General features: G+C 39.9%; 1 protein-coding gene across 1 annotated transcript; it reads left to right on the forward strand.

Annotated features, from left to right (window-relative positions):
• The first annotated feature begins 7,055 nt into the window (after positions 1-7,055).
• lamb3 (laminin subunit beta 3) lies at positions 7,056-17,439 on the forward strand. Its single transcript, XM_053315472.1, has 22 exons — positions 7,056-7,073; positions 7,542-7,611; positions 7,740-7,854; positions 8,366-8,439; positions 8,766-8,954; positions 9,653-9,716; positions 9,795-9,985; positions 10,093-10,213; positions 10,383-10,571; positions 10,720-10,875; positions 11,095-11,282; positions 11,542-11,638; positions 12,425-12,794; positions 12,921-13,081; positions 13,328-13,539; positions 13,721-13,927; positions 14,112-14,256; positions 14,403-14,610; positions 15,417-15,558; positions 15,666-15,842; positions 16,015-16,177; positions 16,693-17,439. The coding sequence occupies exons 2-22, from the start codon at positions 7,609-7,611 to the stop codon at positions 16,830-16,832; spliced, it is 3,312 nt and encodes a 1,103-aa protein (XP_053171447.1). The 5' UTR covers positions 7,056-7,073; positions 7,542-7,608; the 3' UTR covers positions 16,833-17,439.
• The last annotated feature ends 326 nt before the right edge of the window (positions 17,440-17,765 follow it).

Consider the following 17,765-nt stretch of genomic DNA (forward strand, 5'->3'; position numbering starts at 1 on the left):
TGATGGGCAGAAGCTCTTTGATTGGTCCATTAATAGAGGGTTTAGTCAAAATGTTAAAATGGTTAAGTCTGGTAAAATGTAGAATATGCTCATTTTAATTACATTGTTGATCGTGGTTTAGTTTAAGTTTTGAAATGGTTTGGTAAATGTTTCATATGATCAGGACGAGCATAATAATCCTGCTACATGATACATCTATAAAAATGGCAAACCGTAGAGTTGAACCATTGTAATAAGATATCTCTTTCCTTCCTTGTGTTCAGACCGCTGCCTCCATATTCTGATGAATATGAATTTGTATTGTGAACTTTGACACTAATGTAACTGATAGAGACCATATCATTACAAAGCTCTGTAATGCTTGATTTCTTGTTGTGCTGCCTTCTTCCTGACAGCTGTAACTGCAGTATCACAGGCCTACAATGACTGCACTCGAGGGGCTTGTTACCCACCCGTTGATGACCTGCTGCTGGGCAGGGTTGACCAGTTGCGTGCCTCCTCCACCTGCGGCCTCACCGGCTCCGAGGTTTACTGCACCCCATACCAACAGGTAGGACCATAGTGATTCACCTCTATTTGTCCAAAACACAGTTACAGTAGATACAGGAATGGATGTGTTTAGATACTGGTCTACTTTTATACTGTTATTATACACTAAATGATACAAAATAAATAAAAGGTTCCAAACCTTCGTGAATTAGATTCTCCCCTGCCGATCAGCATGCCAATACTTAATTCATTTGGTATTAGTATCAGCCTTCAATCAATGGAGGAGCTTCTTTTTTTTCATATGTGGAAAATACACTTCTGAATTCTAGCTAAGTTTAGTTAGTAGCTTTCTTGTCATTATATTTAGACATTCATACCAATTTAAGACATAAATAAAACATTGATCATCTATAAGTGCAATAAAGTGCATTATGCAAAATAAAAAGGTGCAAACACAACAAACAGCAACACAGCAAACAGAGAAGCAAAAAGATAATAATTATCAAAAATCAGCAGCCTTAACTCTAAAATATTGATATTGGCCGCATACAAACCCATATCAGTCAAACCCAAGCAGACACACAGTCACTGTCTGAGCCAGCTGTGTTCACCCAGGCCACGCATGGCTCCCTACGTGGGGAGGCGAGCGGTGCAGAGGTCACAATGAGCAGACAGACGTGCAGGACGCAGGCTGTGGTGCTTTTTGGCCCAACTGATCGCTGACCATTTATGAAACAGACTGATTTCAGTGCCAGAGCATCATGTTGCAACTGTACTCTTTGACCACTGTCTGGCCATGCGAGCATTCTGCATAACCATTCTCCAGCCCATCTGCTGTCTCAGCACAAAAAGTGGATTTAATGTTGACATACCCTGAACATCTGTAATGTTGCAATGTGTGCTATATTTCAGAAGAGTGAGAGAAGTGTCTCTGATGTGAGATCAAATCCTTTGTTTGCAATACAGATTAACACATTTCTGTTGTCAAGAATACGGGAACTTGTTTGTATGAAATCCACCGAAACGAAAGAAGCTGTAGCGAAATCTGAACACACATTTTCACTCGCCTGTAGTGATAAAAGATATTTCATTGCTGCAGCATTGTAGCTATGTACTGGTGGACAGTGATGAGACGGACAGTGCAACACAGAGTGAAGGCCAGCAAAGGTCAGGAGCTGGATGGGACCCAAACAGTCCTCAAACCCATAGTGAAGGTTATCTTCTACTTCAGATAAATGAGTAAAAAGTACAGTATTTCCTCTTGTAATGTTAAAGTAGAACTTTTACTTACTTCCTAACTGGAAATAAGCAAAGTATTAAGTAGTAGTAGTATTTAAGCAGTTCAGTACTTAAATAAAGGTTTTCATGTACTTTAATATTTAAAGTATTCCATCAAATAGGAAGTTGCAGCAGACAGGATGATCTTTACATCTTACAGTGTGTGTGTGTGTGTGTGTGTGTGCGTGTGTGTGTGTGTGTGTGTGTGTGTGTGTGTGTGTGTGTGTGTGTGTGTGCTATGTTGAATCTGCCTGAGGGAAGGGATAGTTGTGTTAGGCGTGGACTTTCTGTCTCTCTCTCTCTCTCTCTCTCTCTCTCTCTCTGAATGATCAACACTTTCCCCTTTTATTCACCTGAGCCACACCTGGTCCAGACAGGGTGGGGCAGGAACACACTCAGCCATATCTCAGCGCTGACACACAGAAACACACTCACATGACTACCTGAAAAACCAAGAGTGATTACTATGACGACCTCAGACATCATAGAAAACTAGACAGGTAGTGATGGATACGCTTTATCAGACTGCTGCAATTATCCGATTTTGGCACTGTAATGTTGGAGGTTTAGAGCGACCATGTCCTTGGATGTTGGTAGATGTTTTGTTTAGTTTTGTAGATAGTATCTATTATGTAGTAATTATCATAGTAATGTGGTAAATGTATGAAAGAGCCAACAGTGTTTCCACATACCCTGGAAAAGCTGGGATTTTGTAACACAGACTGCTATTACTGCAGCACACCCAGACTTAAAATTCCGATAGATTTGGAGGGACAGGACATTGTGTGACCCAATCATTTTAGTGTCAGAAGTCTCAAAAACTTGGCAGTTCAGAATTGTTCATTGCAGTCGTCAGACGCCTTATAGTTGAAAGCCAAATATGCCTTTTTGGTATCTGTCTTGATAAATATACATGTCATATATTGTTTATGCTCTTTGTCAGATGCACTGCACTACTTTACATATAACTGTAACCAACATAGGTCATTTAGTTCCTGCTGTCTTTCTCACATCATGCATTAGAGCAGTGAACATTAGTTAAAATGTAACCTGAGACTTCTTGATGCTAAAGACAGGTTTTGTTTACTTTACTAATTTTAACATAATGTCCACTGTAGAGTTTATACCCTCACTAAGGATAAAATACATGGTCAATTGATGCAACAGCTGTTGGCAGTGACTAAATGCAAACAGTGTGTGTTTGGGATGACACACACTGTAGTGCCAAAAGCCACAAACCTTGGGCAAAAGCCTCCACGTTGAATCACTTTTCACCTATTTATACAAAGTTAAAAAGAATCCCTCAGTCATGCTTTACAGGGGGGGACTGAGGTTAAATAGTGGTAAAAATGGCATGGACACACCTGAGCCTGTCGCCTGTGTTAAAGATTTATCATCTGAGATTAGATAAGATTTACTGTTTGCAATGATAGAAAAATATGAAAGCATTGAAGTTGAGGTGAGCTAGTAAGGTATTAAATATGACACAGCTGGCATCAGTTCAGGTGTCGGTGAAAGTGCTATTTGTGGTTGAAGAGCTGTATCTGTGCAGGAGGTATTCTGAGTGCCAGAGTTTATCTGCAGGGCTATGACTGACTGGCATGTTTGTGATCCTGCAAGGTGAAGAGATAAGTCAAAGATAATGGTTTTTTAAAGCCATATATTCAGGGAAGAAATGATAAAACTCTGCCTGCTTCATATTTACGTAACTTAAGCTGATATTTACAGCCATGATCCTCTGCAACAGCATGACCCATACACATGGCTTATGCATGTATATATTCTTACAGCTGGTTGATATATTAAAGAAACACTGATATTTTGATTTTAGCCCGACTTAGCACAAAAACCAAAATGGTAAAATATTGTATTATCAGCCGTTTCTCACAAGCGAACTACTTGTTGCGGAACGACAAACACACTCTGACTCACCTATTCACCACCAGGCGTCACTAGTCACTGAATATCAACATCCGGGCCGAAAAAGAAGAAGTAGAAGAAGAATAACAACAATAACATCAGGGCAACAGAGTCGACAAGAAACCAGAAACAAACGTGTGGAAGTGGGCTACCGGTAAACATGGCATGTCCTGACAGCTTTGTAGGCTGAGTTCCACTATTGTTAGGCCTATGTGCCTTTTTGTGAAAAGGCCAACTTATTTATGTTGACAAACACTTCCTCAATGCTTAAGTAACCTAATTTAAGAGATCTATCTTCATTTGTTATAAGCCTAAAGCACACTGTTCCGCCTACGGGACGGGTCAGAAGTTGGGAGGTAGCGACAAGTTCTTCTGAATGTTTTAAACACCAACGCATAAACATATATATTCATACCGTACATTGTTGGAAAGCTTAGATTGCCCTGATTCATTCAAGACCACTCATGAATTATATGGTTGCTCACAGCCGTAATAGTATTAGCGATTAGCTCGGCTAGCCACTCAGCTAAAGTAAGAACAGCTATAATGCTACATACCTTCAAAGTCTTCCCTTTATCCACAACGATCATCTTATGACACATGACTTTTTCTACAGCTCGCCAAGTATCCATTCTTGTGAAATACGAAATCCGTTTCCATAAAACCAAAATACTTTCCTCAATATGTCCATGTATTTAATCCAACATGTAACGTAACTCACACGGAACAAACCATATACGGTCCATTTACATCATTTCCTGACCTGCACGTCCATCTCAGAGTACACGTGACTAGATGTTTACGATCATATACATACCACATATATAGTAGACGCCGCATTGACTACTGCTGCCGATTGGAGCGACGTGCCCGTATACAGTATATGTCTATGGACGTGCCTACACGCTGACCATCTTGGTACAGGGCCACTCGCTCCTGCAGCGCATTATGTCTATAGAGGAATGACGTGTTTGCACTATTAAAAAGTGATCATACATCACTCCATTGTAATAAAAATAAATAAATAAATACAATTGCTCAATTGTCAACATATATTCACACGGATTGTTTGTTAGAAATGTCAGACAGATAGACAGACAGATAGATAGACATGTTTTTAACAAATCAAACCGTTTGGAAATCAGTCTAGATTTCAGTGAATAATTTTTGAAACTGTGGAGGTAGCTCTTACCTCCATAGATATACATGCACTACTGACTCTGCTAGCCCTGTAGCAAGATGGAGGCGCTTTAGGCACGCCTCTCCACAGTCAATGCGGCGTCTACGTTTATATGTCGTTTACGACTGCGAGCCTCTCCTGCTTCTGACGACACCACACACAAGCCAATCGGTGTTTAGGATTAGGCAGTACATGCCTCCAAAGCCAATGAGGACATGTGACCGATGACAACTACAACATGGCTTTGATTGACAGGTTCCAGCCAATGGAAATATTCGGTGAAATGAAGTTGATAACCTTTTAGCCAATAGTCTGAGGTTTCCAACGGTATATGACGTATCACACTAAGCTATCAGTTTGGTCCCTAAACAAACTCCCATAGACTGTACTAAAAGAAAACTGTCTCTGTGCGCGCGCCCGGTGGGTAAAAGAGTTGAATCATGTCATTACACATTCTGCATTTTGTTACACGGTTGGTTCTTTTTCGACTTGACATCGTTATAGCTAAATAAATAGATGGAACAATAAAGTTGAGTCGAATTTGCACAGATTTGCATTGTTTTTGAATCGTGATTGCATCATGATTGAATCGCGGTAGGAAGATAAATCATATCGTACTGAATCGTTAGATGCTTCATGTGAATGGTTAGTGTATCGTACAGTAGCCTACATATCGAGATGCATATCGTATCGTCCTATGTGGATGTAGATTTCCCACCTTATATCACAGCTACCTGAGAGGGATCAAAATAGAAATATGATATAATCAAATATTGAAGCATTACTTCTAAAATGTAAATGTGTTGTCATTCAGAATAAACTCCTGACAAGCAGGATAAGCTGCAACCTGATATCAATGCCATGATATTTATATGACAGTATAAATAGCCCCACACAAGTCCACAGTACTGTGTAATTCTTCGCAGTTAAATCAAAGCTTCATCATAGGATTTATAATAATAATAATAATGATGATAAACTTTATTTATAGAGCAATTTTCCAAATCCAAGGTACAATGTGCTTCACAAGGCAGCAAAATAAACAAATCATAAAATGATAATTGCATAATAAAAGAGAATAAATAAAAACAGTTTGATGAGTAAAATCCATTTCAATGTAGGAAAAGCAAGAATAGACAAACCATATTTAAAGGAGAGGAAAGCAATTTTCAGAGACTTTTCTCTGTAATGCAGCTTTTTACTTTGTTGCTAATGTTTTCATTTTGAACAATGATGCTCTACACAGACGTTAGATATCACTTTGACCTTTCATTCACATTGTCAGTCGCACTGACAATTTAAGAACAACCATTTAGATACTAGATAGTCGTCTTGGCCAGTGCAATAGTTGCTTCACCTCAAACCTCTTTGAACCAGCTGTTCTCTGAAGGGGAAAGGAAGAAAGCGATGAGCATCATCACTGACAGCTCTCATCCTGTCTCTAGCCAGCTCTGGGAGACGCTATAGAGTTCCTTTGGCAATCAGGAATATTTATAAGAAATCTTTTATCCCAAGTGCAATTCATATTTTAAACACTTCCAAGTGATCAATACACAGTACACACACATGAACTGATATACACTTTAAATATTTTTATGTATTTATGTATTTTATGTATTTTAAGAATGATTTTATTTTAGTTTATAGATTTTATGGATCTTATATCATTTCTGTCTACTCTATGTCTGTTATTGGTGAGCCAAAGACAATTTTATACCATGGTGGACAATAAAGTTCTATTCTATTCTATTCTATTCTATTCTAAAGCCTCCTATATATTCTTCATGATAATACAGTGACAGATTGTTCTTTGTTCTTCAAAACTTACAGAAAATTAGCAGCATGCTAGTTAATGTGTTATGGGAATGAGGTCGCTGAGACACACATTGTGAAATATTTGAAAAGACGTTATTTTGACAATAACAATTGCATGATTCAAAATGTTTCAAGCTGTTTAGATTTTGGAAAGTGAGTTGCGACACGTAGTTGGATGAATGTATGTTGTAACAATGAGCAAACCAGAGGGAACGTTTTCCCTACAAGGAACACAGCCACGGTCATTGTCTGCATGCCAGACTGGGAGCTACAAAGTATTGACTTGGCAGGTGAAAGCCGTGGCCCAGCTGCCACTGTTGTGAGCATTTGTGTGGGGAGTTGTCCAAGTGTTATTCGGGTGTCTTCATGAACAGCACGTAACTTATCAGAGGTGGAATAACAGTTTATTATTGGATGTGTTCATTTGACTGGACAGGTGCTTTGGTTCACTCACAGGTCAATAGATAATCACCTAACACATATTTTCTAGATGAAATTTCCCTTTAAAATTGGATTAGACATTGTGCAGTTGTTGACTAGAATTGTGCTGGTGAAACCATTTTTGAATTTCACCAACATTAAAATTCTGTTGGAGACTCTTTGTATTACACAATTTATGAATGTATTTCTCCCTGTGAAAAAGTCAAGCTTCATTGATCCAAAAACTTTAATATGGCCAACATAAAACTAGGGCAGTACATTGTTTCCCTTGTCTTATACTGAGATAAAGTGTCTGCCCTTGACTTTTTGACCAGCTCAAAGAATCATTGTTATGCACTGTATAAAAAGAACTGTCAGCAGGCTTTCTGTCTAAGGCGTATTGATTTTCTCTCTCTGTGGCCATGGATGACCTGCACAGTGACACCACTTATCTACCTGCTATGGAACATGGACAGTGACAAATCTGAAAGTTGGTCATAGGTCCAATGGTCAGTTTTAAGACCAACACTTTGTAGACACACTCATTGTAACATTATTGCATACATATATGCATGCATGCATGCAATATTGCAGTAAAGTAATGTTATGGATTTTGTTTGTATTTTTTTTCTCTCAGAGGAGGATGAAGTGCTGTCCATGTGACTCCAGGAACCCAAGCAGTAGGCTGGCCCACACTGTCCAGGATGTCCTGTCCACTGCTGGACCAGAGAGGTGGTGGCAGTCCAGGAAAGGTGAGTGAAAGAAAAGAAGAAAAAAGACTTCTTTGGGAATTTCAGACTTTTATATTACAGAGAATAGAAAGATGGCAAAAATTGAATCAGAGAGAGGTCCAATAAAGGTCCATTTATCCCCAGCTCTGAAAGAGACGTTGCACATCATGCTCAGCATCATAATCTTTAAACTACAGTGGTGCCTATGAAACAAAGGAATAATGATAGAAATTCACCAGTATTTATGTTAAATACAAAATAAACAATGAATTATTCATATGCAGAGCAAACGTTCCATAGTCTTTTTTGTAGAATTATTTAATGAGCAGTGCTGTTCTTATTTTTCACCACCAGAGGTCACTGTTCACTATAAACTGCTGAACAGACAGCGGGGAACAGCCGAGGATCAGTTTGAATAGACCAGTTTTATAAAATGTAAAAAAGACCCAAAAACAATTAACTATTTTATTATTACTATGAAAATGTATCTGTGTACTTGATGAAAATGCTGTTTTTCTTGTGTGTCCTGTAGAGGTGAATCCGGTCACTCTCCAGTTGGACCTCAACAATTTGTTCCAGTTGGACAACCTGGTGCTGAACTTTAAGGTATGATACAGTCTGTAATCACTGTCAGATCACATGAACACTATCACTCACACAGAAATGCTCTTATTACTATTGTCTTTTAATCCTGAGGTACTGTGTGTAAAGATACGTCTGGTTTTAAATTCATTAATGTTTTACATACAAAAAATAAGAGAGGATGCACACATAAATCAATTTATGCTTGAAAGTGGACTCCATCATTTAGCTTTGGAAGTATTTTCTTAACATATTTCAATAAAACTGGGTGCATTTGTGTTAGTTAGAGCTCAAACATAATTTATGAATTTGTTTAATTTATCTCTTTATTGATCTGCTTTTCTCTGCAGGGTCCTCGTCCCAGTGCCTTGATTATAGAGAGGACACAGGATAATGGCAGGACATGGGAGCCCGCCATCTACATGGCTGCAGACTGTCAAAAGTCATTCTCTGGTGTCTCCACATCAACGCCACTTACCCTGGAGCAGACATACTGCTACACTCTGCCCCCTACTGGACATCCATACCAAGAGCAGATCGTAAGCACAGACCATACAAGATCATTATTCTCAACTTGGATTATTATTAGATTTAGAAAAACACTATTTGCATTATTATTACTTTGAAGAAACAGCAGCTTTCATATTTTCCCCACATTTTCCTCTACTATTATTAAAGCATATTGTGAGATCTCTGACATGTCCTCATCACATGATGACATCATCTCAGTGTGTTTTAACAGCAGAACTTTTTTTGATGCATTGGGAATACAATCAAACATATTTATGATGCTGCGTATGTTATTTTCACCATATACTCTAATAATACACATATATATCTCTATATCTATATCTATATATAGATATATATAGATATATTTATTGTTTTTTTGTGACATCTGTGAATTAAACATCACCAGGACTAGAAATTACATCCTACAGGGCAACAAGACAAATGATCAGTTAATACCCAGTTAGAAAGAATCATGACGGGGTTGAGCATAGCTCAGCAGGTAGCACTCCCACCCCATGTGTTGAGGCTACAGTCCTTGTTGCAGGTGACCCTGGTTTGAATCCTGAGCCGAGTGATCTTATCCTGCGTGTCATTCCCCCTCTCTCTGCCTGTTTCCTGTCTCTCTCCACTGTCCTATACATTAAAGGCAAAAAAGCCCGAAAAAATATACTTTAAAAGAAAAAATCATGACATATACAACATATTCTACGTTTTTCTTCTCCAGATCCAGTTCAGTCCTTTGCGTCAGTATGCTTATGTCTCAGCTCCCAACAGCCAAAAGATTGAAGGTAAGTCTAACATCATGACTCACAGACCTGTTTGAATGTTGTAGACCAGTGACTGACTGAGAGCTGTCTCATCCACAGAGATGTCTGGTTTAACGGGACTGAGGGTGAGGCTGGCAGAGCTGGGTGATGTACCACATCTACCAGGCAGAGCTCTCAGTAGGTTCTACGCTCTGAAGGAAATGAGGGTGATGGGCAGCTGTATGTGCCACGGACACGCCAACCGATGCCTGCCAGAAGGCTACAACAACGCTCTGTCCAATGGTATACAGGTGTGTATCCAGGTGTTTGGGGGATATCTATCTATCTATCTATCTATCTTCTGCTGATCACAGCCTTTCAAACATTTCCTCATACATGTCTCTGTGTCTCCCTGTAGGTGAACCCTCAGTGTGACTGCCAGCATAATACAGCAGGTGTGAACTGTGAGCGCTGTGCTGATCTCTACAATGATCTACCCTGGAGACCTGCAGAGGAGAGAAACACTCATACCTGCAAACGTAAGACTTCACCCACCTACAACTCATCTCTCTAATGAGATCAGATCTTTTTTTAACTACGTAATGGGATGCTTGATGTTTTCTTCTTACAAATGTAATGTTTTGGAGTCTCCATCCATTGACTCCAGCCCATATGTTCATGTACTTATCCTTCTCACCCTTTCCTCAGGCTGTGAATGTAACAACCACGCCCAGCGCTGTCATTTTGACCAGGAGGTGTTCAAGGCCAATGGTGGGAGGAGCGGAGGTGTCTGTGAAGGTTGTATGCACCACACCACAGGGCCAAAGTGTGACCAGTGTGCCCCAGGCTACCAGCCAAACCCCCGCAGCCAAATGGATCGTCCTGACGCCTGCATTCGTAAGTGGTCAGCCAGAATGTACTATATAACATACTCAAAGTTTTCACAACACTCCTTTTCTTACTTCATGTCCTATACTGAAGTACCTTCATAGAGATCTGACCTTTTTTGAAATGGCTCATGTTTGTATTGTTGTGTTGCTTGCAGGTTGTGTCTGCAGTGCTGAGGGGACAGAGAATGAGGGCCGGTGTGACGAAAGCACAGGCTCCTGTCAGTGTAAAGTAAATGTGGAAGGCCCCCGCTGTGACCGCTGTAAGAGAGGCCACTACGGTCTGAGTGCCTCCAACCCTCTGGGCTGCTCCAGTGAGTCCTCTTACACTTTGATTTTTCCCCCTTTTTTATACACACAACACCACATTCTGCTTTTGTTTACTTGTAAACACACAGAATCTTCAAAAGTATGGGGATTTTGAAAATACTGATTTGCATTGTTACCAACCACTGTTACTGCCATCAATACCATACAGGACTCATGTATATATGTGTGGAATTTGATCCGAGTACTTCTCCCCTATTGTCCAGAGTGTTCCTGTTCTCCAGACGGGTCACTGTCACATACTTGTGACCCAGTGACAGGCCAGTGTCCCTGCCGTACCCACTTCCATGGCTTGACCTGTGAAGTTTGCGCAAAAGGCTACTGGAAACAGTCAGGACGTTGTGAGCCTTGCAGCTGTGACCCCACCAGGTCACTCAGTGATGCCTGCGACCAGGTATGACCTATTCCCTACACCCCTATAGTCAACACCAGTCAACTCCAGCAAAGGTTATACATGTAGGAACTCAGACACAAGCCTGGGACATATTTAGCTAGAAGGAGGAGGAACATAATGTATGGGCAGTAAGAATAAATGTTGTTACTACTACTGCCACTACTAACTCAACCAGAAATGCTCATGATGTTGAGTTTATATCTGATGTGTATTTGTGCAGTTGATTACACTAAAGTCATTTTTGTTCCCTTTTTCTCAGAGGACAGGTCAGTGTCAGTGCAGATCAGGTTTTGGAGGCCAAAAATGTACAGAGTGCCCAGACAACACATATGGAGACGCTCTGATTGGCTGCCGTCGTGAGTCAACTCTCTTTATTTGCTCCTTTTATTGTTTTCTTTTTTATCTGAGTTATGGATAAAATCTGTATCTTGTTTCTTTCTTTGTGTTTGGTTTATTTATTCTTCACAGTACAATGATTACAAATACATCTGGCTCCTAAATAAGACGACTCTCACATTTAGTTAGTTAAGATAATGAAACCACACTTGCATGACAGTTATCATACTGATAATAAACATTCTGGCTATTCATTCATTTTAAAAACATGAAGAAATATAGAATGTTAAGTTTGCGGGTAATTCAGGTGTGATTAGTGTCTTTACCATCAATCCTCAAAGGTCCTCTATGGATGTATATCACCATAGTCAATCCACTGTAAACTTGAAACAGATTCCTTTGATACATCAATATAAATTATTACACTGATTGCATGGTGGAAGCATGACAGTGGTGTTATTAGACAAACTCTATAATTGGCACTGTTACCCTCAACAAGACTTGAGATTTGCTTGATTTTTGTCCGTTATACTTATTTACCATCTAATTATTTAAATGAGTGATTCTTATTCAAACTTTTTTCAAGAGATTTATTATTTTTCTACCATTTTTTTTTATTATTATTATTACTTTAACAACATTTCTAGAGTAAAATAACTTTTGTAGATGCTAACAGTCTTTTATTTTACTCTAGATTAAACCCCGAAGAATCCTTTAAAAACTTTTAGATTTTAGGGCCACTCAGGCTTTGAACCCTCTGGCTGGTGCTTGAATTGATCTTTCTTGTGATCTCTCTTCCTCCACAGGGTGTCAGTGTGATACTAAAGGAACCCTTGCAGAAGTATGTGACAAGCAGACAGGAACCTGTCTGTGTCGGCCGGGCGTCACCGGGGCTCGCTGTGACTCCTGCAGTCGAGGACACTGTGACTCCTTCCCTAGCTGTGAGTCATGTCCCTCCTGCTACTTCACCTTGGATGCCCAGCGACAGAACCTCAGCTTAGCTTTGGAGAGACTCTCCCCGAGATTCCCTACTCGTCCAGGAGGTGATTTTGGAAACTTTGGGCCTCGCATCCTCACCTTGGAGGCCAACCTGAACCTGCTCCGGGACTCCATCTCCCTTCCTACCACTAGTGCCAGACAGATTGATGATGTCCTGTCCCAACTGAACAAGCTCAGGTGAGGGACTACTGAGATCTGGAGGAGGACAACAGACACAATCTGGATTTCAAATTCTAATCAACAGAAACTCACTAAATTTTATTCTCACTGAAGCCTAATTGAACATCTCTTGTTGTCTCACAGGAACCAGATGGACAAGGTTAACAGAGACCTTTCACCTCTGGACAGAGTACCTGGCCTGGACTCAGAGCTGGTCAAACTGCAGGCTCTGCTGGAGAGCCTGCGTGTGCAGTACAATGCCAAGAAAGACGCCATGACGAACTCCGTCAACAACAATAATGCAGGTCCGAGACAAAGACACAGAAAACACTGCAGCTCTCAGTTTTAGTGATGGATTGATTGCAGGTGTTAGTTTTGTACATAAATTCAACAACTGTACACTCAATTGACTCTAATTAACTGAAACTATAAATCTTCTGATAGAACTTTTGGTACCACCTCACCATCACCAATCGTTGTTTCTCACACAGACATTCTGATACAATGAGTGCAGTAAAATATATTCATGTTGAATGTTTCTCTGGATTTAGGAGCATTCACTGTCATCAAGAACGCCTACGATGAGTCTACGGATGCGGCTAAGAAAGTAGACGCCAGCGAGAAGACGGTGAAAGAGTCAGCGGATGTCAGAGAAGAGGTTAAGGACCTTCATAACAGAGTTCAACCAGGAAACACCAGAGATCTGGACAAACTCAACTATAACATAGCCTCCCGACCTGACCTCACTCCCGTGGCCAAACAGGTACATGTGCCCACCACCCACCTTTCATATAGCAGGGAGCCAGATTGTAGTGGCGTGATGATTTCGAAGCCTTTGAATGTGTTTCAACAAATATTGGAATAGGTGATGTGTACTAAACTGAAGCTGAAGTGTAATTCTAAATGATCATTCATCTATACATCGTTTTGTTCTGTTTTTCCAGGTGTGTGGCAGTGTCCGCTCAAAGCCCTGCACCCTTCTCCAGTGTGAGGGTGGGGACTTGTGTCCACCAGAGGGAACACCACTGTGTGAAAAGGGAGAAATATGTGTGGGTGCCCTGCCTCTCAGCAAGAGGGCAGACGCTGATGCTAAGGATGTGAAAGACCGACTGGACAAGCTCACCAGCAAAATCACAGAGGCTGCAGAGAAGGTACACACACACACACACACACAAACACACACACACACACACACACACACACACACACACACACACACACTGACTCACACACTCCATAGTACTTTAATGACTAAAACATGAGCAGATTGAAGATTATGTTTAGATTATTACAATTCTATATATTTATATTTAAATTCATTTCAATTCCTCACAGCTCCAAAGAACACAGGAGACAACCAATCAGGTGAGACAGTCTGCAGAGAAGCTGTCCAATAGGATGAAGCAGACCAGAGATGTTCTAGAAGGTGACTTAAAAGAGACACGCGATGTTGTGAAGGAGCTCAAAGACTTCCTGTCAGGTAAAGTTTGTTTTAGTGATGAGTGTAGATGGATGGACTGATGTATGGAGGAGAGTGGAGGCTTAGTTTCAGTAAAGATGATGATTGTAAATGGATTCAGCAGTACTGTATGTGATGTTGAGGTCTTTTTACATTTCTGTGTTCAGACCCGTCCTCCAACCTGGCCCAAATCCAGGAGGTGAGCGACTGGATCCTAAAAGCCAAACTGCCTCTCAGCCTGGCCACTCTGAGAAGGAAACTGGAGGAGCTCAAAAATCTGGCAGCCAATCTACCAGACAGCACGGCCGTGTTGAACGAGGCCGAACCGCAGCTGGACGCAGCCAGGAAACTGCTAGAAGAAGCCCAGGATGCCAGGTAGACCTTCATAGTCCAACATCACACTGCTGCTTCTCATTATAAAGCAGTTTTCTCAAAGAGTGTTCAGTGTTGCATATTCACAGCATTTAATGGAATTTAAAAAGAGGATGTGGAATAGTAGAAAAAAATCAGTTTCTCAGGGTGTCAAATATAATGTTTATGTGAATCTTGGGAGAGATATTTCAAAAAATCAACACAGCACAATATCTACAATTTTATATATAAGGAGATCTATAGTTTTTCATTGTATAAACTGTAAACACTGAATACAGTGTTTAATCAAAATGTATTGTACCCTTACTTATTTCTTAGATATGGATAATATAAACATTATCATTGCTATTAAAATCAATATTTTTTTGCCTTTTTCTACTATTTGTGAGGTTTGGTTCTGAATAACCCAAAACCCCCAAATGACCAATGACCATTTTACTTACAAAAATCTTAAATGAATCTTGAGGCAACAAGGCTTCATACACTTACACCCGTTTGGTGCACCCTGTTCCTGACAGGTCAGAAATTCTGACACACTTTCTCATTCAAAGGAATAGGACTTGACTTGGTATTTTGACTGGTACTGTATGTATCAGTTAATATAAAGTTGTCCCTACAGTTTTTATTTTTATTATTATCTAGAAGAACAGAAATTGGTTTTTGAGGCAAATTAATAAAACATTGTGGTCTCTTTGAAGGTGTGTAGGACCTTCAGTCTTCCTCTCCTCCTGAGGATGAGTCTAAGAACTCTATTATGTCTTTGTGGTGATGATGAATGGCACATTCATTTTCTTCTTACACATCCACAGAGACAAGGCACTGGGGGTAAAGGGTGATGTGGATGGGCTGCTGGCAGGTTTCGGTGTGGTGGAGGGCTCCCTCTCTGACCTGGAGGAAAAACTGCAGAACAACATGGACAGCATAGATGACCTGATTAACAATCTGAACAAGGTAGAAAGCAGTAATGTGCAAATGTGAAATGTCTAAGCATTGTGGCCTCAATGTACTATAACCTATTCTTTCATTTTTTGAGTTTTAAACTGAATTTCTTCATGCAGGCCAAAGAACAACTGACTCCAGCAGAGAGGGCTCTGGATGATGTGTCAACACTGATGAAGCCAGTCAAACCTCAGCTGGATGAGCTCAAAGACCTGCTGAAGAGAGGAGGCCAGCAGGCTCAGGATGCACAGGACAATGCAGACAATGCTGAAGATGAAGCAGCCGATGCAAATGAGGTGAGAGACCTGCTCTACTGTGAAATATGAATATGAATACTTTTGTAGTGGGTTAAATCAGAATCAGAATTTGGTGTAAGGAGTAAAATGATGTAGTGGAAATATCAAATGAGAGTGAATATCGTCAGGGTGTTTAACTAATACAAATGTGTGTGTATGTGTGTGTTTGTAGGACCTGCTGTCATTGCAGGACCAGCTGAATAAACTGAAAGATGCAGCTGCTGCCAGCGGGTCTGGTGGAGAGTCGGGGCCAGTGGGAGATCGACTGGCAAAGCTGCAGCAGGACGCTGGAGCTCTGGCCAACACCACTGACGGTATGATGAAGGCTCTGGAAGGTAATACAGCAAAAAAATACGCTACCAAAATGTTATTCACCCTCAAATGAGACAGCATCATAACTGTAATAAATCATCAAGTTTTCAGTCTTCCTTGAAACTTGATAAATACATCTGAAATGTGTGTCTTAGGCCCACCTAAGATCTTGAAAATCTTATTCACATTATCAATATTTCAACTACATTTGCTGTTACTTGTATTATTCCTTTAAAGGCAGTTTCTTATCAGTTATCTTACATGATCTGCCAGAAATTAAACATCTGGTAGGAAGATACTAATTACATTTTTATAATATTCAGATAGCAAAAGGTATTGTGTCTATAAATATTACTTATAAGCTTTAAAAAAAACTGAAAAACCTATGTGTAACCTCCACTTGTACATAGACTGACACAGGTATTTAAAACCATCAAATTCCCCAGTGGGAGCACTGGCCCTAGAAAGTGGTGTTAGTTATACTGCAGCATTTTCGTCAGATCCCTGATCTCTCATGGTACTCTCTATGTTTTTCCAGGTAAAGCAGATACCCTGAGGGGTCTGCAGGATGAGATCCTTCGAAAGTCATCAAAGCTCGAAGGACTTGACGCCAAACTTCAACACCTTTTAGCACAACTTCGAAAGAAAGCCAGAGACCTCAGCATCTGCCAGGGCTGAGAAACCAAACAGCAGCTGACACTACATCACGTCTTCAACAACATGCACCTTTTCAATGGTCATCAGTCTTCACTTGACTAAAGGAAGAATACCCATATCTGAACCCTTTTATAACTCGTACTTTGCACCTCATCTCTAGCAGTTGACAAAAAAATGTGGGAATTAAAGAAGTTTTAGTGTAAAGAGTTTAACACTGTCCTTCACTTCATTATAAATTAACTGCTATACATATACATTACACTATACATTTAACAATGATGTTGTCACTTCCATTCACTTATCAGAAATGCATTTTGTGTGAACATATTTTGTAAACACCAATATTATCACATAATATAGATATACAGTATAAGTCACTACTGTATATCAGTATTTGATCAAACATTGTGATATTTGATTTTATCAGTATCATTATCAGAAGTGAGCACATTATCTAGATTTTTATTCAGTCAGTAGAACCACATTCCACTGTGAACACGCCACGACAATTATTATGTATTTCTAAACTGGCACAAGGTTGAATATTGTATTATTTATTTTCATTTTTGCACCTGTTGTTTTGTGCAAAATCCACAATATTTAAATAAAAGTCTTTTTAATACTTTGATTTGTGTTGTAAAAGCTTCATTGGGTTGGCCAACAGGGTGCTACAGCTGTTCATTCAACACAAGAAGAAGAAGAAGAAGAAGAAGAGTGGTTACTATATATTTATTGAGAAAACAATACCAAAAATACATGTAAGTGAATTCCGTATTATCCATGACATTGGTACTTGTTACAGCATCTTTACACTAGCTTGTGGCACTTGATGAGTTCAGCTGATCAACAAGAGAACAGCTTATGTACAAATCACAGAAAACACAGTAAATATCGGGTTACTGTGCATTAGTGACTCCACCTCAACATGAAGTTTAATCTCATAAATGAAACACC

The sequence above is a fragment of the Scomber japonicus genome, chromosome 3 (assembly GCF_027409825.1).
Source record: "Scomber japonicus isolate fScoJap1 chromosome 3, fScoJap1.pri, whole genome shotgun sequence".
Lineage (NCBI taxonomy): Eukaryota > Metazoa > Chordata > Actinopteri > Scombriformes > Scombridae > Scomber > Scomber japonicus.

Coding starts and splice junctions, on each gene's coding strand:
- lamb3 (XM_053315472.1), top strand. Junction 8,955..9,652: donor ATCCATACCAAGAGCAGATC/GTAAGCACAGAC, acceptor TTTCTTCTCCAG/ATCCAGTTCAGTCCTTTGCG. Junction 10,572..10,719: donor TCGTCCTGACGCCTGCATTC/GTAAGTGGTCAG, acceptor TGTTGCTTGCAG/GTTGTGTCTGCAGTGCTGAG.